The following is a 24148-nucleotide window of genomic DNA, read 5'->3' on the forward strand; positions in this document are numbered from 1 at the left end:
TCAAATAGTGTGTGATAAGCACAGAGGATCCCTATATGGCAAGAGGAGGGAATAAAAGTGTAGAGCTGTAGGAATGAGGCTTCACACAAGGCTCAGAGGGATGAGGCAACCCTAATGGATGGTCTCTCACCCTTTTATTGAGTATCTTAACTCCCTTAATTACTTAGTTAATGCTTTGCAAGGTTACAGTTTCATCATGTATTTACAGTGCGGATTATAACAAGGTAACTCATTTGTTTACATATCTTATGTGATTCTCAAAGCTGCTATCTCACGTGAAATCTGAATATATCATAACAGTTACAATAAAGTGATTCCCTTGTGTACACTTTAATATGCCTATAATCTTACTATTGAATTAGTGTACTGAGGCTTCAGTTGTAATCTTTATAGAAGGATCCGTATTGCAGTACAGCAGGGACGGTGTATATTAACCTCCCTTAAACACCTCCTATATCAATAAGGTATATCAAGTATATTCTCCAGGCCCTCAGAGGTGCCACCAATCAGTTCAATATACTTTCATAACTGTTGGATTTATGCCCCCAATCGTCATTGGGTCCCTGGTATGATGAGATTACATTTCAGGTGGCCGCGTCGCGATGAGAGAATAGTTTTGAGGGATTGTGCCCTGAGGAAACCTTAACAGGGTGAAACATGTTGGCCACTCTGTCCCTCTTGGCTAACCACCCAAGTTAAGTAAACTTCACTATTTATTTAACTTATTTAACTTATCTACTGAAAATATATAAAAATATAATATAGAAAAAGCATTGCACTTTTCATCATACCAGGGACCCAATGACGATTGGGGGCAAAAATCCAACAGTTATGAAAGTATATTGAACTGATTGGTGGCACCTCTGAGGGCCTGGAGAATATACTTGATATACCTTATTGAAATAGGAGGTGGTCAAGGGAGGTTAATATACACCGTCCCTGCTGTACTATAATCTTACTATAGCATGTTACAGTCCAAAGGTTATAATGCATGCTCCTTAAGCACCTCGTGATTAGCCTTAAACTCAGGGCCTGCTTTTGCACATAGGCAAAGTCTGATTGTTGCCCATATAAGGAATAGTTAAACAAGATAAGGAATAAGATAAAGGTAGACATGGGTCGGGTTAATATGTGATAAGGATCTTGTGACAAAAAGGGAGGGGGGAATGCCTCAGCATTCTGTAACAAGGTGCTAACATTTTTCCTTGCTTTTAGAATGATTACATGGCAGGAGGGGAGAGGGAATGAGAAAGGATTCATACTTCTTTCACAAGGCCTCAGATCCTTACACAGGGCCTTAGATCAGTGTGCTGACTTGGCCTATGTGCTGACCGTGCCCTGGTTCAGAACTGCATCCCTTCACAGAGCATTTCAACTCAAAGCAAAATGCAATTGACCTCATGCTTTAAAAAAGGGATAGAGGAGGGTAATCTAAATGAAGCACCATAAAAAAAAAAAACATAGGGGAGGAGGGGGGAACTGCACAAAGCAGAATACAACCCTAACCTCCTTTCTGGACAGACTGGATGGACCTTATCTGCCATTGTTTACTACGATATTGTAAAATGAAACAATAAATTATATGAAAATTACAAATGCCAGTTGTAATGTTAAAATACAGAACTATATGAGCAATCCATTTTGTATTTCTTAATGAAAACCCCATACAACAAATCAAACCATTAAAACTGCAAAATAAAATAATAAAAAATAAGTCACAAAAATTTAGCAAGTCAGATTATGCAATGGATTCTCCAGAATCTTCAGTAGATATAGTACTCACAAGGGCTGTCTCAAGTGAAATGGAAGATTCCATCCCTACTTTTTGAATCATGTACGATGGGGAAGGGGGAGGGACACACATTTCCAGACTATGGGGCTCATAATCAAAACTTAAACACATCTAAAAACCCGCCCAAATTGGCACTTGGATAACCTAAAAGACCTAAAAAAAACATTTTTTATACGTATCCAGAGACTTTTTAGGCCTCTGATGCTGCTGTGCATCCAGAGCTGAAAGGGGACTATTTGGAGAAGTGGGATGTGGGCTGACCTAGACTTAGTCATCCTGCAGGAATAATCAAATGTTTTACTAGACTTCCTGAACGGAACTTATACGTTGTGAGTTAGATGATGTAAAAACAAGTATAAATGTCAAAAAAGGTATCCAAAGTGACCAGCTAACCACTGCAGAGACAAAGTAAAAACCCACACACACTCCCCCAGTGATCACTGACCCCCTCACACCCCCACAAAGATTGGAATAAAAACATACATATCTGTCTCCAGAACATCAGCACCTAGTATAGGAAAACCTAGTAGAGCTGCACACAGGTCTCTTAAATAACCTGGGGGTTGGGCTAGTGAACCATAGAGAGGAGGACCCAGGCCCATAAGCCACTCTAACCACTACATTTATGGTGGAACATGTGCGCATACCAAAACCCTACTGTACTGTCACCTGATCCATAAGGGCTACTGGAGTTGTAGACAGGTGGGTATTTGATTGGGGGGGGGCTTACCATAACCTTTAAGGGAGTTCTTCTGGTGAGATGTTTATGCGGCATCCTTTTTGTGAAGTTCACAGCAATGTCCTGTAAGGTACCCCACTGCTCTGTTGCCATATCTGGGTGGCCAGTCCATCACAGTGCTGGCCCCTCCCATGTCAAAAAGGTCTTCTGGGCATTTATGACTTGGAGAAAATTTTGGTCAAGAATGTGGTATAAAGATAGACAACCAGGAGGTCTGGATGAACAATAATAGCCTGGATGTCCAGATAGACAATTAAAAAAAAAAAAAAAAAAATTTTAGACGTATTTTTCGAGAATAGACATCTTCCCACTGCCGACTTTGGGCATCTAGCACCATACAGTACATCTGATTCGGACTTAGATATATCTTATGATTATGCCCCTCCACGCTTCATAGATGTTTTACATACAAATAGTTTCTCTCTCTTTCCACACTTTCCTCATTCCCCAACATATGGTCAGATGCAATCTTTGTTTGGGTTGCATATACGAGGGCTGATTGAAAAGTAATGAGACTGTTTTTTTACATTCAGAATCAGATGGTGCCAAAGGATCTGTACATTTTTCTTTTTCAAAGTAGTGTCCTTCACATTCAATACATTTTTTGCAGCATTTCAAAAACAATTCAAGGACATACAGTAGACTGTTTTGTGGTGGATGGCTTCCCAGAACACACTTTGTCATTCACTTGTGTGTTACCCCTTTGAAGTACTTCCACCACCGAATGCTTGCCATAATATTTTAAGAGTTTAATTACCATGCTTTCCAAGTTTAACACAAAATTCAATCACACACCTCTGAGAATTGTATGTGGTCACATGATCGTAATAGTGAAGTTTGCTCAAACAAACTTGTGAAGGTCGATTGGATCAAGTAGAGAGAATTGTACGCGATCACGTGACCGCAATAGTGATGTAAGCACATAGAAATCCGTTAGATAAATCTTTGTCAGTAGTGGCATCTGTGTTTTATCTTTTCTATATTATTGTACCTTTGAATGCATACTACATGTTCTCCTTAGGTTTGCTCATGCGACCCTATGAAGATTGATTGGATCAAGTAGAGAGAACTGTACACGGTTATGTGACCATGATAGTGATGTAACCATGTAGAAATCCATCAATAGTGTCAGTAATGGCATCCGTGCCTTATGGGTGCATGTCACTAGTATGCTCCTTGGGCTTGCTCATTGGGGTGAGCTCCTGGGTGAGTTGCTCTTGGAATAATAGGATGGAGGGCTTCCGCTGTAGATGTAGGCAATGAGGGATCGGCAGTTGGTCTTTTCATGTACTATAAGATTAGGCTTATTAAACTGCCACATGATTAAATCAAAGACTGAATTAATTCATCAGGTAATAATAGAAAAGGATTTAAATATCCTAGCATTGACAGAAACTTGGATACGTTATGGAGAGAAACATTTTCTGATTGAATCATTACCAAAGGATTATAAATATTTAATGTTTTCTAGAACAAGCAAAAGAGGTGGTGGATTAGCCATTTTAGCTTCAAACAATTTGCATATTGATGAAATTCCTAATAACTCTCTGCTCTATGAAAAGTTACTTTTGTTCAAACTTATAGGGCAAATGAATTTGTATTTCTATTTATTTTATTGCCCCTGAGGTTGGACAATGAAAAAGGGGTAATATTATAAACTCCATAACACAATTAGTAGTAACCTATACAGATATTATAATACTGTGAGATTTTAATGTACATTATGAGGAAACAGAAAAAGCTAATTCAGCCTAATTTAGAGGATTAATTTCAGACTTGGGGATGAGGCAATGGGTTTTTACTCCTAGGAGGGAGGAATATGTGCTAAAAATAAGCAAAGAATAGCTTTCCTGGTCTGACCATTATTTAATTACCAGCTGTTTTCAATTTGATTTTGTACCACAAAGAACATCTCTTGGAAAGAATATATTTGTAAATGTTTGGTCCTCCGTTGATCTATCCACAGTACCAACATTTCCTGATTCTATTGATTCTGAATTTTTAGAAGCTAGATTGGAAAGATAGGCAGTAATATGGAGTGAATATCTGGAGGAATTAAAAGATAAATTTGTACCTCTAAAAGAACAGATAATTAATCAGACTGGAAAGAGGGATACTCATTAGTATCACGATGGCTTGCGCTTATTGAAAAAGTAAAAAGTATAGAGAGATAGTGGAAAAAAACATAAGACACAAATTCTTTGTGATAAATGTAGATCTGTACAGAAATATTATCAACGGCAAGTAAAGTTAGCTAAAAGAGAATATTTCTCTAAACTAATTAATGATAATATTCGGTTGCAAGGTCTATAGTTAAGGACCTAACAGTAAAGTCTCTATCTTATCATCAGGCTCTGAATAAGCCGCAATGGGAAATCTTTGGACAATATTTTGTTGAGAAGGTTGACTCTCTTCATTTGATTGTGAAGAATCCAAAGCGAAAGATGGAGCTTTTAGATGATATTGGACAAGAGGAAGTGCATTTGTCGAGGCTAATTGATTTTCAGTCTTGCTCTCTAATCAAAATAGAGAAATTCAGTAAACAAAAAGATATTCAACGAGAAATGACTATCTATTGATCTTTTGGCTATCAGCTGCAAGGTTAGGCATTACTCCCCTCCTGCAATTAATGGTAAATAATAGTTTGAAAGAAGAACTGGAAATGTGCCTCAGTACATCCGATACTGAAGGGACCTAAATCGAAACCGGAGTTGGCAAAAAATTATAGACCTGTCTCTAATCTTAGCCTACTAGCTAAATTAGTGGAGAAAGTCTTATTGGAGCAGTTATAAATGTTTATAGAAACAACGAGGGCTCTTCATCCAAAACAGTCTGGGTTTTGGAGGAGCCATAGCATAGAAACCATTTTAACCGCACTGCTTAGTGGGTATTACTGTCTAGCAGTATCATTGGATGTGGCAGGAGCTTTTGATCTTGTGGATCATAATATACTGTTAATGAGACTTTCTGATCTGGATGAAATCATTTTCAAACAGAAAGAACTTTGTAGTTCGGGGGCATGAAGAATATAGTAGTGAATTCCATCTGGATTGTGGAGTACCTCACGGACCAGCAATGTCACATGTAGAGGGGCATAATAAAAAATGTGCCTAAGTCTAAGGTTGGATGTTTTGTGCAAAACTCCACAAACCCAGCAGGAAAAATGTCCATTTTCAAAGCTGTCAAACGTCTACTTTTTGTTTTTGAAAATGAGCAAGGTATAAGTTTTGGTCCTTAGGACGTCAACCTTTTTTGCCCATTTTTAAAAATAAAAATGTCCACGCGAATATCTAGGGAGTACTGTACTTTCAAAATGTTACAATCAGCATTTGAAATCAACACAGATGGCAGTGTTTAAATATCAGGTAGAAAGTTTTGCCTCAACTCTTATCATTACAGACAAATTTAATTTAATTTAAGTTTGACATTTATATTCTGCGTAACCAGGTAAATTCAAGGCAGATAATAAAAGGAAAGGGTATATTTTAAAACTAAATATAAAAAAATCAAGGGTACAACACATATTGTTTGATTTTCTCATTTGTATTTCATAAAATCAATAAAACTTATTGAACTGAAAAAAAAAAAAATCTAGTCAGTTCAAGAGTCCAGAAGTAAACTGAAGCATCTGGAATATGAACAGCTAAAGCAAGCATCTTATTAATTAATTAATTAATTAATAAAAAAAAATTATATACCACATATTGACTGTACGGATTACAGATTACATACAAATCAACTTAAGCTCCATATACAAACAATAGCAAAACAGGTAACAACCGGAGTAACACAGGAAGGCATTAATAACCAGATATATTTTTAACATGTTGGAATTCATCCTCCCCGTATCACAAAATTCCAGGAAAACACGAACAAACAATAGTAGGTCAAGTTTCAACAGGATTAAAACAGGAAGACAGTCAGGTACATTTTCAACATATTCTTGAAGTTCATCCTCCCAGCGCAATATCATAAAATTCCAGGAAAGCATTAACAAACGCAAGGAGGTATTACCAGAGGAAGCATTAACATAGGAATTCTATGAGCGTTGGAACCTAATGCAAAAGGTGTCCTAAATAAATAATTTGGACCGCATACAACACAGTCCTATCTTTGCCCAGTTCAGCATAGCTAGTTACATGCTGAATATCACATGTAGGCCCCCTTTTATCAAGCCGTGTTAGGGTGTTTTATTGCCAGCCACCGCGGTCAAAGCCCCTATGAGCATTGGAGCTTTTATCGTAATGGCTGGTGATAAAAAAAATCTAACGTGGCTTGATAAAAGGGGGCCTTAACCGCATAAGGATAGACAGCCATACATAATCCTCCCCTTGGAAGCAGTTTTTAGCGCATGCCAGCACGCTGAATGCATGTGTTGGGAGCCTGCTCTAAAAACCACTTCCGCGGTTTTGTAAGGGGGGGGGGAATGTTCAGTGAATATCCAGGCATAATACTGGTAGCAATCCCCACAAAACCACTGACTACCACCAGCTGAACATTTCCTGCTTTATTTGATATTTCGCTAAATCAAAAATATGTCAAAAAGTGGCTTACAATAAAAATCATAAAAAAGGGGCAGAAAACAAAAGGAGACCCAAATTAACAAAAAACTGGCAGATTCGTTCAAATAATTAAAAAAAACCACTAAAATAACACAGGAGGATAGGGAACAGATAAATCATACAAGACAGGACAGTGCTGGACGTCTCCGAGTGTGGCAGTAACAACTTACCGGTAGACCAAGAAAGCCTGACCAAACTAATAGATTTCAGAGCTGTTTTACATTTCTTGAGTGAAATCTCCAGACGGATGCCCATGGGTAAACTGTTCCAAAGGGCAGGAGCTATGACACTAAACAGGCATTCCTAGTGAAATCAAAGCACGCCTGAAGATAAGAGCAGACAACCAAGACATTTTGCGGAATGGAGAATTTGAGCTGCAGAATATGGTATAAGCATAGTAAACAAGAATGAAGATAGTCCAGAATAATGAATATGGCAAGCGATGGCACCCAACAGAAAATTGGAAGCCATTGTTCTTTTACCAACAATGGAGTGACATGATTATCTTTATTCTGCACCAAAGAACGGTTTTGCGGCCGGCTGCATATTTCATGTGTGTGTATAATGTGTTTGCTGATGTCCTTAACTAGTTCTCCATGCCATGGGTGGGTTGGGTATCGAAGTGCTGTGTTTACTCATTCACACTACCAAATAAAGCCCCACGTGTTTTCTTTCTTGCCTAAGGTGCTCGCTATGTTGTTGGCATAACTGTTTTTTATTCAGATCAAAAACATTGATTATAGGCTTTTGAAAGGGTGTGTCAGCATACCTCGTTTTTACTACTGTCAGTTGACAAATTATATGGCTAAGAAGATTCTTGTTCCTTGCCAATGTATTGGTGCCTTATTTTAGGACCACTACACCGAAAGGGGCTCTTACTGTAACTATTCTAACTGCTAAGCTTTCCGTGTTTAATTTATCCAGGGTGTTTTTCTGGGGCCTTGAAAGTATGAGGTAGAGAGGGACAGATTCTTCAGACTGGCGGGGGCAACAAAAACTAGAGGGCACTCAAAAATTGAAGGGAGACAGATTCAGAACAAATGCTAGGAAGTTCTTCTTCACTCAGAGGGTGGTGGACACCTGGAATGCGCTTCCAGAAGAGGTGGTAGAGCAGAGTACGATTTTGGGTTTCAAAATGGGATTGGACGAGTTCCTGAAGGAAAAAGGGATTGAAGGGTACAATTAGAGGGTTACTATACAGTACCAAATGCTTTAGAGCAGGGGTGTCCAACCTTTTGGCTTCCCTGGGCCGCATTGGACGAAAAAAAGGTTTCTGGGGCCACACAAATATGCAAACGCTGCAGCAAGACAGAGGAGGGAGCCAGCAAGACGGTAAACACCCGGGGGCAGCAGAGGAAAACACTGCATCACCCTTGACCGGGGCCGCACAAAAAACTTCACGGGGCTGCATGCAGCCCTCGGGCCACAGGTTGGACACCCCTGCTTTAGACCTGGGGGGCCGCCGCGGGAGCGGACTGTTGGGCATGATGGACCTGTGGTCTGACTCGGCTGAGGCGATGCTTATGTTCTTATAATCTTAATGGTTTTTACCGTTTTACGCCTATGTCTGGGTCTTATTGTGTTGCTTTCAAAGGTATTTACTTTTTAATCGATGTCCTTATTGCTCTTCTTAATATCCTAAAATTAAGAGTCCTTAACTTAGTACTTACCACATGGTAAGTGTGTGTGTGTGTGTGGGGGGGGGGGGTCCCAACATATTTTCCCATATAGTTCCTGCATGGTTAAGTTTACTGGTGGGGCAGTTGCACTTATTGCTGTTGTGTTATTTACAACAGTGACAGAGCTACTGCAGTGCACAGTCCCCACCCATTTCCTACCCCATTACAGGCTGTGTAGTTAGAAACCTTAGTCTTCATTTCCAGTTTTCCAAGGCTACTAAGATGCTAGGATATCTTTAATGAAAATGCATGATAGACATTTATGTATAATGGAGGTAGTAGGCATGCAAATTTGTCATTCATATTCATTAGGGATACCCTGATAACTCCATCCCTTGGCAATCCAACAGAGTGAATACTAAGGAGCTATGGTAATGTGAATAACCAGGTGATGGTTATTACTATTCTGTGCTAAATGCTTAGTCCACCTTATTAAACTGGCTCTTTAGTAATACTGTAGAACATGTATGCATTGTTGAAGCTATTAGAAATTGAATGCTCTAAATTTTCAGTAATTTGGATAGAATTCTAGTTTTTAATTCATACTTTTGATCAACTATTTTTATTTTCAAACAAGTGCTATAAAGCTAACACTTACATAACCAGTAGAATGGTTAGAAGTGCTGTTACATATGGTAGGCACATTTGTGTGTGAAGTGAACTATCCCAGGTCCTGTAAACAGTGATTATTAGTAAGGTTTAGGTTATTTATGTGTGTGGTTTTTTTTTTTAATTATTATTATTATTCAAAGTTGAGCTAAATTGGTTAAGCACTTGCCTAGAGTCATAGTGCAAAGCTGGTATTATAAAAGAATGCTAGGTAGAAAAATTCTGTTAGAGATGAGAAAAGAAAGAGGAGTAGTGGCTGAAGGCAGGTTTTGCCTGTATTTGTGCTGATTCTCATATGAAAGAATCAATAGGGATTGGAATAGGTGTGTCAAACATGCAGCCTGCAGGTGAAGTTTTTGTGTGGCCCATGTTATAGTATCTAATCTAGCCTCGCCTGCATACGTTCTGGTTTAGCAGGAACTTGTCTAACTTTGTCTTGAAACCCTGGAGGGTGTTTTCCCCTATAACAGCCTCTAGAAGAGCGTTCAAGATTTCTACCACTCTCTGGGTAATCCAAGATTAGCTGAGCCGGCAAGACTTCACAACCTGTTTGAGGCTTGTATGGATGCTGCCGGGGCGGTGAAGGGGATTACGGTGAAGGTGAAGGGGATGGCGGTGACGGTGATGGGGTGGTGAAGGGGACGGGGAGGTGAAGGGGACGGTGGTCCGGGGAAGGGGACAGTGACGGGGACAGATTTTTTTCCCTGTGTCATTCTCTACATCCAAGTTCTGCAGCTGCTATGAAGGCCATAACTGCTACTTTTTCCTTTAGGTTGAGCCCTCTGAGCTGCCTGGAATTGAAAAATGGATGTTCTAGTTGAGAGAAATAGACACCATGCCAATCATTTGGTTTTTTTCTTATTGGGAGGGGGGAGGTAGCAGGAAGATAGTTACATCTGCTTTTGAGCAGACATAACTGTGCCTAGATTATTCATGTATATGTATAGATCAGTGTATTTTAAAATCTACATGTGTACCCACGAACTCCATCCATGTCCCACCCAAACAATGCCCTAGACGTGCCTACTGGCAAAGTACACTTCATCATGTCATGCTGGTCAGTATTTTATAACAGGCCATTTATATAAGTAAATCTATGTTTTATGTGGAAAATGGTTTATATAATTACCCTCATAGAGCTTCATCTATGGGCCTTGAGACAACAGCATCAAGCAGACCCAAATACAAAAGAAAATGCTAAAGTATGAAAGTGAATTATCAGAACTGATCATCATTCTTAAACTTGGACAAAGAGTGTTTCAAAGAGTAGAATAAATGAGCGAGAATCTACCCACACAGCTGGGGAAAGACTCAACGGAATTTGCAAAACAAGAGGAACTCTGAAGAATAAGACCAGCAAACATAACAAGACGATTGGCTAACACACATGTACAGCAGGAAATACAGAGAGTTACTTCAGAAACCACAAGTAGATCAAAAGCTTACACAGGGATGCTTCAGGTGAGTTGAATGTAAATCTAAAGTTAAGAGACTGGTAACTGCAACAAAGTCTAGAGGACTGCAGATGAGATTGTTAAAAAAGAAATAGTGCAACCAAACAGACAAATGCAGATTCCATAACACTAAAGTAAAAATAGTCATATTTTGTTGTTCCATGATGTGCTGATGTCAGTTTGGGTGTGATATGTTGACGTCAGAATGCTGTATACAAAAGAGCACAAGGTAGCCAGTTTCATCTTCTGAAAAACTATGGGTCATAACTAATGTGACCATATGTCCCGTTTTGAATGGGACCGTCCCGTTTTTAGATCGCCTGTCCTGTTGTCCCCACGCACAGCTTCGGGACACTCTTTCTGAAACCAGGATATTTCGGTGTCCCGAAGCTGTACGTGGGGACAAAGGGACAGGCGATCTAAAGGCAACGCGAGGGAGCTGGTCTAAAGGCAATGCGAGGGTGCTGGTCTTTGACCAGAGGGCCGCCGCGTGAGCAGACTGCTGGACACAATGGACCATGGTCTGACCCAGCAGCGGCAATTCTTATGTTCTTATGATACCGGTAGAAACCTCTACGTGGCTTTGTAAAAGGAGGGCCAAGTGACTGAGCACCAGGCTAGGTGGGGGGTGAGTGCGCGGATTGGCTCTTGTGCTCCCCCGAGTACCGCCTCTGAGAGCAGGCGTTAAAGAAATCCCATGGGCGGAAGCGGAGGAGATGTGGTGGGTTCCATCAGAGCAGACGCTATGTACCGCGTGGGCAGGAAGAGAAGGGGAAGCCGGGAGCAGGTTGTGGCTGGTAGCCAGGGTTTAGAGAAGGATGATTTTCTGAAGGCCCAGCTATGGGAGAAGATGCGCCTCTTCATACAAGACTTAATGCAGCAAGTCTCTCCCTCTTTGAAGCACCTTTCTTCTCTGGAGGCTGCACGGGGGGAGGGGAGAGAAGAATAATGTGTTTCTCCGGTTTTCTTCACACTTTTCATCAATATGAGCCTGCCTGAAACTTTTTAAGTTTAACTGTGTGTCTTCTAACCCGCTCTTCTATCCATTAGACTTAGTGTATGTAGGTCGGCGAATTACTCATAACAGGATTTAAGGGGGGATCGGCTGGGTCGGGGTAGATTGGGGAGGGGGGGTTCATGTAGCTTTTACTACAAGAACTTTGGCTGCCTGTGACAAGTGCAACATTCTCCCGACTCTGGAGTACTTCTACAGATGTGTGCATGGATGGCCAGCCATGCAGCAAAGCTTTTCTTCTTAGGGCTTTGCAACTGGGCTGTTTCTCGACGTACGACCCTAGCTTTGGATATGCTCAGGTAATGAATAACGATACCATCCTCTGGCCCTACACCCAAGCTTTCTAGCTGCTAATAGGGATGGATCAGAAGCATTAGAATGAAGCAGGCTACAGAAGCTATGGCCCAATGATATTTTAACTGACATAATATTAGTAAGTAGGGAGCCAGTGTATGAGGATCCTGCGGGGGGGGGGGGGGGGGATTGGGAGGATGGTCCGGGGGGGGGGGGGTCCCTGTCCCGTTTTGAGGGAAAAAATTGTTGCCAGTAGGAGGAGGTACTTCAATACTGTATCTTCAAAAATGTGATTGTGGAGCAGCATCCCCACTGGCAGGACCATTGGTGGAGGACTTCCGATCAGCTTAGAGGGGACAGTCATCGTGATCCTAAATGGGATAGCAAAACCCACATTGAGGGTCGCAACCTGGGAGGGCTCTCCATAAAACTGTCATCAGCCTGCACCTTAAAAGCTTTCTGTGGCCACAATAATGGGCTTTCTGTGGTGCTGTACTAGAAAAAAACTAGGCCACAATCCTGACAGGACTGTACAGAATGAAGAAGCTGTGATAACCTGAGGTATTTCCATTTCAACTAATAAAAAGATGAATTGTAGAAATTTAGACATTAATAAAGGAGAAAACCCAAAAGGACATAATTGCTAACAGAAGTGTCAACACAAAGATACTGTTCTCTACATCAGTGTTTCTCAACTTCTTCAAGCCAAGTACCTCCTAAGCCTAACAAATACCAACCGAGCACCCCTGCCAAGCTCTGCCCAAGACCTACCCAAGCTCTGCCCCTGACCCTACCCCACCCCCATAATAAAGGTATTAATTGTAACACAATTTCTTCCATCCATTTTTCATATACACACAATATAATCTTATTAATACATAATGGTAACCACGAAATTAAAAAAACACAAAGCACACTGTAAGAACAGAAAATGTTAATTATCATTTATATTCAGGGGGTTTCAAAGACGTGAAGGCAGATTGCCTTAAAATATGCAATCAGTAACAACTATAGAAAAATAGACAAATATAGAGCATAATATAGACACCAGATATAAAGTCACAAAACTGACACATTTTGATCACTAAATTGAAAATAAAATAATTATTCCTACCTTTGTTGTCTGGTGATTTCATGAGTCTCGGTTGCACTTCCAATATTTCTTTCTTTCTGCCTCCTGCACGCTTCCTCTCCTCTGGACCCTATTCCCTTCCCGAACCAACATCTCTCTCTCTCTCTCTGTCCTTCCAGGAGTCCAACTTTTCTTCCTCTCTCCCCCACCCCTAATGGCAATATGTCTCCCTTTTTCTCTCTCACTGTCCATCTGTCTTGAGAGATCCAGGCATCTCTCCCACCCCCTCTACTGCCACATCCAACATTTCTCCCTCTCTCATCCCCTGGATCATGTACAGCATTTTTCACCACGGTCCACCAGCCCTATGCCCATTTCTCCCTCCATCAGTATGCCCAACATTCCTCCCCCTTCCATCCCCTTCATTCTGCCCTCTTCACCATCATATCCAACATTTCTCCCTCTCATCCTTCTATTCCCCATGCATCTCTACCTCACTCTTCTCTCTCTATACCCAACTTTCCTTTCTTTCTTTCTCCATGTGCACCATCTCTCACTCACACACTCAAGCCCATCAATTCTCCCTTTCTAGTCTCTCTCTCCTATGTCCCAAGTTAGTGCCCCCATGTTCATGCCCCTTCCCTTCATTCTATGTCAAATTCATGCCCCTCCCCCTCCCTATAGCTTACCCGTCAACATAAGCCACAGGCGCCACCAGGGACCCTGCTTGCCCCCCACTGAAGCTGCCATGGCAGGATTCCTCCCTGCCTCCCCGTCTGCCCACCTGCTTCCCCACCCCCAAAGCCAACCCTGCCTGCATCTTGGACATCTTCTCCATAGTTGTTTTTTGTTTTTGCTTGTTCTTTGGGTCTGTGGAGTACCCAGGGTCAATTTTTGTTTGTTTGTGCTTTGTGACTTATTCTTCGATGACATCTTTGGCCTGAGACTCTTTGCCATAGTCCTTGCCAACCAAACAACAGCAGCCAGCTACTTTGCGGGGTTTGCGCTCTCGGTCAGTTTTGCAGAGGCCTCCCCATTCACCCAGTTTCTTGTTCTCATCAACTTTGATCAGGTTTATCTGATGTTCTGCACACAAAGCCTCAAACAGCTTCACATACATGGGTTTGTCACAGTTGGAAGCAAGAACACAAAGGTGGGCTTGGCGTTTGTCCAAGGCTTTGGCAGCTTCTCTAATACCACGAGATAGGCCATCGTGGATGAGTGCGGTCTTAAGCATTTCTTGTAGGGCAATACTAACATCCATTACACCTCCAGCAGCAATGCCTTCCTCGGTCATCGTTGGATGATCGGCGGATGTCCCGCGCCCGGTGCCAAACTTCTCCAGAGTCTGCGCGGAAAGAGAGGGTTTTATTATTATTATTTTGGAACTTTGTACTGAATAATGAATTTTTAAAATTGTTTTAGGAAATGTATTTAAATCAAATGTATGAATTATATTTTTATATGCTGTAAGCTGCATTGGCTATCTGATTGAAAAGGCAGGATGTAAGTGTAAGATTAGATTAGAAGAAGGAGCAACGAACAATGGCAACTGAAACAGTAGAAACTTCCTAAGATCATTATAAAGTATCATGTCCTGAGTGTTGAATGTCTAATGGTAGTATCCTCGACCTTTTCATCTGTTCTACCCCAGTGTCCATGAAAATAAAATTAAACAATTAAGGGGGAATTCTGTAAGTAACACTCAAAAGAGGGCGCAGAAGAAAATTCACCCTTTAAAGAATAGCATGTAGATCCGATTTCTATACCTAACTTTGGGCACCAGACTTATGCCTGCTGAAACCTGGTGCCTAAGTTAGGTGTGCTATAACTACAAGCGCAACTTTTCATAATGCATACATTTCGGCAGCTTGCCCATATGTAAGTGCTATATATAGAATCAGTGGCATAGCGAGAGTAGGTGGCATCCAGGTTGATGGAGCCTCCCCATGCCCTCTTCTCGACCACCCTGCTCCGTGCGCCCCCCCTTCTGCCCCCACCCCACCCCACACTCACACCCTCCCTTCCCCTATATCTCTTTAAAACTTTGCCAGCGCAAGTAGCTTCTCCGGCCTGCTGTTCGCACCGTCATTGACTTTTCCTCTGACATCACTTCCTGGTCCACGACCCAGAAGTGATTTCAAGGGGGGGGAGCCAGCAGACTGGAAAAGTTGCTTGCGCTGGTGAAGATTTAAAGAGGTGGGGTGGGGGTGAGGGTGCAAGTGTGGCATGGGGGGTAAGAGAGACGCCTGTACCCCCACCAAGATAGCGCTCGGGGATGTCCTTCCCCCACCCCCGCCTCTTAGTACGCCACTGTACAGAATCCAGGGGTTACTGTAAAGAACCTTTAACGCTGTAGTGCGGTAGCTTGCTTAAGATCAGGTGAACAGAACAAAAGACTTATGTCAGCCACCTTTGCCAAGAAGGTTTTATAAACAGAGAAAGAGGATAAACATATTGATATGCATAATTTTATATATCTTTAACACACACACACACATGGGTGGCACATGGGAGTGTCTACCAGTTATACGCACAGCTTATACAATACTATAAATTACATGCACCCTAGCTGCATTTAGGTGTGCTCAGTAATGGCCACCTACTGTAAATATGAGGAGCTGAGTTACGCCAGGATTCTATAACTGAATCTGAGTGCCCAAACTTTGTTATAGACTGGTGCTCCCTGCATGGCATCAGAATGCCTATAAGGAGGTGCCTGCATAAAGAATTGCCACCTATATGCTTATTTAGTTGTATGAATATATAAATATCTTTTTATATAGGGTGCATGTAATTTATAGTATTCCATTAGCTGTGCGTATAACTGGTAGACACACCCATGAGTACACCCTCTTGCATTTGTGCGCCATAGCAATTACACATGCCCTTACAGAAGAGCATTTTTGGCACTTTTGCGCATAACTGGATCGATTTTTTTTACTCCGTCAAAAATTACAAAGACTAGGAAACACTCAAAGTTACAGGGCAATACTTTTAAAACCAATAGGAGGAATTTTTTTTTTTCACTCAGAGAATAGTTAAGATCTGGAACGCATTGCCAGAGGTTGTGGTAAGAGCGGTTAGTGTAGCTCAGTGGTCTCAAACTAGCAGCCCGGGGGTCACATGAGGCCCGCCAGGTACTATTTTGAGGCCCTCGGTATATTTACCGTAATCACAAAAGTAAAATAAAACAGTTTCTTGATCATATGTTTCTTTAGCTATAAATTACAATATCATTATTAAGACTTAGCCAAAAGAAAGGATTTATAAACTATAAAGAGTTTTACCTCATGAAAAATTATCATTTCTTTAATAAGACATTAATTATTTTTTCTGAGGCTCTCCAAGTACCTACAAATCCAAAATGTGGCCCTGCAAAGGGTTTGACTTTGAGACCACTGGTGTAGCTGGTTTTAAGAAAAGTTTGGACAATTTCCTGGAGGAAAAGTCCATTGTCTGTTATTGAGACAGACATGGAGGAAGCCACTGCTTGCACTGAATTGGTAGCATGGAATGTTGCTACTATTTGGGGTTTTTGCCAGGTACTAGTGATCTGGATTGGCCACCATGAGAACGGGCTACTGGGCTAGATGGACCATTGGCTGACCCAGTAAGGCTATTCTTATGTTCTTTAAATATATATATGCGAGCAAAGCGGCCCCTAACCATGCACCTAGTTATAAAATTGCTCTTGTAGCCTGTAATGCTTTTGTTTCATGCAGAGTTTTCTTGCTTGTGGAGATGCAGAGGAAAATTGGCTTTAAATCAGCAGGGACAGAAGAGCGTCTGTAGATTGCTCAGTATTCAATGAGTCAGCACGCCTCCTCTCTTACTAGCGTCAGCTGTTCCCATTAGCAGGCAGAATTAGGATGACATGTTTTTAGAGTCAGGCCAGAGGTCTGCAGTCATAGACAAAGTATTACTTACCACAGGTACAGAATATTGACAGCTCACCATATGAACAATAGTGCCGCTGATACAACAATTTAGAGTTGCCTACTAGTTCCAGGTTAGGAACGACACTTTGAGTTGGTTCAGTTAATGGTGACATTGCATTTGTGTTGTCAGGACCCAAAGGGGATTTGGGTGCAGATGTAGATGAGTGACCATGTAAATGTACAGTGGTGCCTCACACAACGAACTTAATTGGTTCCAGGAGCAAGTTTGTTATGCGAAACGTTCGTTATGTGAAACGCGTTTTCCCATAAGAATACATGTAAAAAAAAATAATTCGTTCTGCAGCATAAAATATGCTAAGATGACATAAAAAAAGATAAATTTTTGGTTATTATTTTTATTTAGATACATCTAAAAACATAATTGTTTTTTAAAACAACACACATTTTTTAAATTTAAAGACAGACTAAGTAGAGTCTAATTTTACAGTGAGAGAGGGCAGAGTCTCAGCGGCAAAAACTGGGACTTAACTGTTCATTTTTTTTTTTTCTACCGTGTTTCCCCGATGATAAGGCAGGGCCATCAAATAAGACAGCCCCCCCTTTTTAGAAAAAAATGTAAAATAAGGCACCCCCCCCGCAAATAAGCCACCCACCGATACCTGCGCTTACCCGAATCGGGTGGTACGGTGGGTGACTCCGTGTGGTCCCTGGCACCCCCGACACGATCGGGGCAAGAGGGAGCTCAAGCCCTCTTGCCCCCCCGACTCCCCGACACGATCGGGGCAAGAGGGAGCCCAAGCCCTCTTGCCCCGCCGATTCCCCAACTCCCCGACAATATCGGGCCAGGAGGGAGCCCAAGTCCTCCTGGCCACGGCGACCCCCTAACCCCACCCTGCACTACATTACGGGCAGGAGGGATCCCAGGCCCTCCTGCCCTCGACGCAAACCCCCCCTCCCCCCAACGACCGCCCCCCCAAGAACCTCCGACCGCCCCCCCAGCCGACCCGCGACCCCCCTGGCCGACCCCCACGACACCCCCAACCCCCTTCCCCGTACCTTTCTGTAGTTGGCCGGACAGACGGGAGCCAAACCCGCCTGTCCGGCAGGCAGCCAACGACGGAATGAGGCCGGATTGGCCCATCCGTCCCAAAGCTCCGCCTACTGGTGGGGCCTAAGGCGCCTGGGCCAATCAGAATAGGCCCGGGAGCCTTAGGTCCCTCCTGGGGGCAGGGCCTGAGGCACATGGTCGGGTTGGGCCCATGTGCCTCAGGCCCTGCCCCCAGGAGGGACCTAAGGCTCCCGGGCCTATTCTGATTGGCCCAGGCGCCTTAGGCCCCACCAGTAGGCGGAGCTTTGGGACGGATGGGCCAATCCGGCCTCATTCCGTCGTTGGCTGCCTGCCGGACAGGCGGGTTTGGCTCCCGTCTGTCCGGCCAACTACAGAAAGGTACGGGGAAGGGGGTTGAGGGTGTCGTGGGGGTCGGCCAGGGGGGTCACGGGTCGGCTGGGGGGGCGGGCGGAGGTTCTTGGGGGGGGCGGTCGTTGGGGGGAGGGGGGGTTTGCGTCGAGGGCAGGAGGGCCTGGGATCCCTCCTGCCCGTAATGTAGTGCAGGGTGGGGTTAGGGGGTCGCCGTGGCCAGGAGGACTTGGGCTCCCTCCTGGCCCGATCGTGTCGGGGAGTCGGGGGGGCAAGAGGGCTTGGGCTCCCTCTTGCCCCGATCGTGTCGGGGAGTCGGGGGGGGCAAGAGGGCTTGAGCTCCCTCTTGCCCCGATCGTGTCGGGGAGTCGGGGGGGCAAGAGGGCTTGGGCTCCCTCTTGCCCCGATCGTGTCGGGGAGTCGGGGGGGGGGGGCAAGAGGGAGCCAGGCGGAGAGAGGGCAGTTAAGCGCAGTGCCTGCGCGGAAGGATGCAGCTCGGGCGACTTCGTTGTGTGAAACGAAGTTCGTTGTACGAATCAAGACATAAAGTTCGTTGTGCGCAGCGTTCGCTGTGCGAGGCGTCCGTTATGCGAGGCACCACTTGTACTTTCAAAAGAAAAGTGCACTTGCTGAGGTATCTGAAAATAGACCTGGTGCTGTGGCTTAGGACGGGGGTACTCAAAGGAGTCCACAGGCCAGTTGGGTTTTCAGGATGCCCCTAATGAATATGCATGAGAGAGATCTGCATGCATGTCACTTACATTCTATGCAAATCTCTCTCATGCATATTCATTAGGGAGATCCTGAAAACCTGACTCTCTTATTAGTTATATTCTGAAAACCCAACTGGCCTGTAGACCCCCCAGGACAGATTTGGGTACCCCTTACTAAGGGGATACTTGTAGTGGAATGTTATTGCTGTCTACTTGATGAAGAGGGAAAGGGCTTCCAGTTTTTTTCAGTAAAAGGCACAAAATTCTCTAGCAGCAGCACTGATGGTTGCAGTGGTGTAATAAGGAGGGGGGGATCGAGGGGGTGAACCGCCCCAAACGCTGTCTGGGTGAGGGTGCCGGCACGTCTCCACACTCCATGACACACTTACACCCTCCCCAGCCTCCCGTACCTCTTTAAATCTTCCCAGCTCGAGCAACAACTCTGGCCTGTTGCTCATGCAGGCCAGGCTCCCTTTGAAATCACTTCTGGGTCAAGGGCCAAGGAAATGATGTCAGAGGGAAAGCCAAAGCCAGTGTGAGCAACAGGCCAGAGAAGCTTCTCGCACTGGCGAAGATTTAAAGAGGTACAGGGGTAGGAAGGGAGGGTGTGAGTGTGGCGCAGAAAGAGCTGGAGGGGGTAGGGGGGTAGGAGTGCCACTGCCCCAGGCACCTCCTATCCTCACTACGCCACTGGATGGTTGCTTTTGTGTGACACTTTACTATTGCTTTAGAACAGTGGTCTGAAACTCAAACCTTTTGCAGGGCCACATTTTGGATTTCTAGGTACTTGGAAGGCCTCAGAAAAAAATAGTTAATGTCTTATTAAAGAAATGACAATTTTGCATGAGGTAAAACTCTTTGTAGTTTATAATAATATTGTCATTTATAGATAAAGAGACATATGATCAAGAAACTGTTTTATTTTACCTTTGTGATTATGATAAACATACTGAGGGCCTCAAAATAGTACCTGGCAGGTTGCATGTGGCCCCTGGGCCGCGAGTTTGAGACCACTGCTTTAGAAGCTAGCTTTCACCACATTCAGAGCCCAGGTAGTAGGTCCATGTGAGATGACACTCAGACCTCATTTAATTTCATTAATGCACCCTATATGTTATAAAGCCTGAAAGTTTTATTTTGTGTCAGTCTCCAAGAATGCATACAAACAAATAGTTATAAACTCCAGTAAAAACTGAGTATGGTGCCTTAATGTTTCCTCCAGGAATGTTCATTTTCTCTGGGGGAGAGAGTCATGTTGTAATAGGAACAATTTAATTAAGTGTACAGTACATACTCTTTCAGAAAGGGTAAAACATTCTTTCAAAAGAACATGCATTGTTCATGAAGAATGGGCAGTGTTCACAAAGGGCCCGATTCTATATATAGTGCCTGACTAGTATGGCACTAAGCGTTAGGGGCAATGTATAGAATCATGCTTAGCACCGCCTAAGCAGTGTTAGGCATCGCTAGGTGTCCTAACTTTAGGTGCAAAAATACCAAAAATAGAAAATACCTTGTTTAAGAGTGGAATCCAACAATATTCAATCCACAGAGATAACCAATCTCAAATGTCTGCAGTCAGACCTCAGAGCAAATCATGAGGAAAAACCTTAGTGCAGATTATCATTGATCGTTTTTTATCTCAATTTTTGTCACGGTTTTGTCAAGTGCTATATATTCATATTTATAAGAATATATAGCACTTCACAAAACCGTGACAAAAATTGAGATAAAAAACGATCAATGATAGTCTGCGCTAAGGTTTTTCCTCATGATTTGCTCTGAGGTCTGACTGCAGACACTTGAGATTGGTTATCTCTGTGGATTGAATATTATTGGATTCCACTCTTAAACAAGGTATTTTCTAACTTTAGGTGCACCATATTTATGCCAGGTTTTTCTTCGTCTAAATATCTGCGCCTAAGTTAGGGGCCTAACAGCGCCTAATTCAAAAAGAAGCTACCAACTCAAAACATGCCCACAAACCGCCCCTAATCAGGCCCACTTTTAGGTAGGCACTTTGGGCAAGGTGCCTCTTTTTATAGAATTGCATTTTTTTTTTAGTTAGGTGGCGGTGCCTAATTTTCAATTAAATCTAATTAATGACAATTATGAGGTGGTAAGTGCCAATTATCGGTGCCAAACAAGCCTGTTAACCAATTATCGTGGGCCAGCAAGGTAGGTGCTCCAACGCTCATAGGAATTCTATGAATGTCAGAGCATTTTCTGCACTGGCTCGTGCTAAAAACTTCTAGCACAGCTTGATAAAAGTGGCTCTAAGTTAGGCACCTACATCAGCAAGGTGCGCCGATATAGATGTCTAACTTTAGGTGGACTATATAAAATTTACCAGAAAGAGTGCACACTCTTTCTTGGTATGTGCGCAGGGAAGAAGGTGAGTGGAGGGAGAGATGCTGGACCATGGGTAGGGAGGGAAAGAAGGAGTAAATGCTTGACCTGGGGCAGAGGTGAGGGAGAGAGAGATAAAAAGCCCAACCGAAGTAGAAAAACAATGGTCCAACTGTCTGCAGTGAAAAACAATCCTGAGCAAACAAAACAAAAAACTGCAGACTTTGTACACGATGCAGGCAGCCTTTATTTATAACGAATAAAACATTAGATTAAAAACCTTTTACCAGGCAAGGGACCCAACACGGTCCGTGTTTCGTATAATCTTCATCAGGGGTCCAATAAGTGACGTGCTGAGGAAATCTGAAAAGCTGGTGACACGCTGAAAGTGCTGCCGGCAGCACTTTCAGCGTGTCACCAGCTTTTCAGATTTCCTCAGCACGTCACTTATTGGACCCCTGATGAAGATTATACGAAACACGGACCGTGTTGGGTCCCTTGCCTGGTAAAAGGTTTTTAATCTAATGTTTTATTCGTTATAAATAAAGGCTGCCTGCATCGTGTACAAAGTCTGCAGTTTTTTGTTTTGTTTGTCGAGGGAGAGAGAGATGCCAGACAATGGGAGGGAGGAAAGATAATCATTACAACACCTTCCGGATCCCAAAACACTGTGGACATGACCTTTCCTTAGACTTGGAGAACCTGAGTGCTGCCATTGCATGGATTGTTGTTCTGTCTCAGGATTATAGTAGTATAACCATGTTTCATAAACAGTAACTAGTTGTTCCAAAACGTTGGCACCAGCTCACTGAAAATGCTGCAAAATCAACTTGGAAGTGTCCACTCGACGTCGTTTCTTGTCAGCATTCAAACATTTGGGCATCCACTTGGATGACAGATTCTGTATACCCAGCTGCTCATGGATTGTACACTCAACACATTCCCTGGTTATCTGCAGTCATAGGCATCGGAATGCTTTTTTTGTTTGAGGGGCTCCCAAAAGCTCCACCCCAGACCTCGCCCCCATAATAGTACTAATTATAATACAATTTTTCCATTCATTTTTCATATACTGTATACACACAGTATAATCTTATTAACACATAATGGTTAACCACAAAAATTAAACTATATAAAGCATACTGTATGCTTTCTCAACATTCATTCCTATCAGAACACCTGGCCTTGGCCATACATGCAGAACACAGATAACCCCTATGCAAACCAAAAGTACTAGAACATAAGAACATAAGAAGCGCTATCTCCGGATCAGACCCTCGGTCCATCAAGTCCGGCGATCCGCACATGCGGAGGCCCCGCCATGTGTACACCTGGCATAATTTTTAGTCATCCATATCCTTCTTTGCCTCTCGTAAGGAGATGTGCATCTAGTTTGCTTTTGAAACCTAGGACGGAGAGTATTCCAGGTGTCAACCACTCTTTGTATGAAGCAGAACTTCCTGATATTTGTCCCCCCTTAGCTTCATTCCGTGTCCTCTTGCATGCAGTACAACCATGCATGCAGTACAATCCCAAAGAAATAGAAATTAATGCACTTTTTTTTAAGATGGTGCCCGGCTAAGTCATTGGTTGTGGTGCCCCCCCCAACCTCATTTTTGTTCAGTTTTCTGCTTTTTATTTTAGCATTTTGTCTTTATCTATTTTTAATCCGTTCTGATTGATCTAGTTGTTTTATTTTTACATATTTTTGAACATTTCTTTTTTTTCCTATTTGACCGTTATTTCCTTGATCCAATGGTTGCAGGCCTCTTACCTTTTGCAGTTTGTGTGGATTCCTTGGGATGCCAGGGGGAGATCAGAGTTTGGCTGGAGCTGGCTGTGGGTTCCTGCTGGTTTTTGCTCCAGGGTTGGCAGGATCCCGACTTCGGCACGTCTCTCTTTGCACTGATGGTGGGACCGCTCTGCACCTGATGGCCATGTCGGTGGCTTCCTCCCCCCAGAGTCCGAAATCGACAGGTGATTTGGCACTCCATGTCTGACTGGGCCCGGAGACAGCTGATGAGGACCACAGAGCCACCTGGTGTGTTGTTATGCTTTAATTGGGGAACTTCCTCTGCTTGCATCTCTTCCTCCCGGCTGCCGTTGCTTCTTGGACCCCTCCTCGGCTTCTAGCCTTCTCCTGCCTCGGCATCTGCCTGTCTCTCTCTCTCCCTCCCCGCGCCTTCATAGCCTGGTCTTGTTGCCGCTGGGGTGGATATTGTGCCGCTCCTCTGTGGGCATGCAGTTGCGCTGCATTAGCCATCACAGAGCTTGAGATGCTGTTGGCTGGATGCAGCCTTTGCCACCTCCTTCAATTCACCAGCGGCACAGATCAGTTGGCAAAGCCCACCTGGGGAGGATCCTGCCCTTGGCTGTCTCAAGTCATAGCCATCAACTCCTTTTCCTCAGGAAGATCTGGACTGGATTAATGGCAGGCCTCCAGAGACTAGCTACTGTTCAAACAGGACTGTTTTTTGTTAGGTTTATTTTAATTTTTCCTTTATTACTTTTATCTTAATTCTTCTATTTTTGATTGATTGTAATTTAGGTG

At 43.3% G+C, this 24148-nt stretch overlaps 2 protein-coding genes across 3 annotated transcripts in view; one reads left to right on the forward strand and one right to left on the reverse strand.

Moving 5' to 3' along the window:
- The window catches only part of DGKK (diacylglycerol kinase kappa), a 420961-nt gene that overhangs the window by 94042 nt on the left and 302771 nt on the right, over nt 1-24148 (forward strand). The window lies entirely within an intron of this gene.
- LOC117361311 (40S ribosomal protein S12-like) lies at nt 14133-14513 on the reverse strand. The gene has a single exon (XM_033946474.1). The coding sequence runs from the start codon at nt 14511-14513 to the stop codon at nt 14133-14135; it is 381 nt and encodes a 126-aa protein (XP_033802365.1).

This window comes from Geotrypetes seraphini, chromosome 5, assembly GCF_902459505.1.
Source record: "Geotrypetes seraphini chromosome 5, aGeoSer1.1, whole genome shotgun sequence".
NCBI classification, from domain to species: Eukaryota; Metazoa; Chordata; class Amphibia; order Gymnophiona; family Dermophiidae; genus Geotrypetes; species Geotrypetes seraphini.

Coding starts and splice junctions, on each gene's coding strand:
- LOC117361311 (XM_033946474.1), bottom strand. CDS start 14,513: ATGACCGAGGAAGGCATTGCTGCTGGAGGTGTAATGGATGTTAGTATT.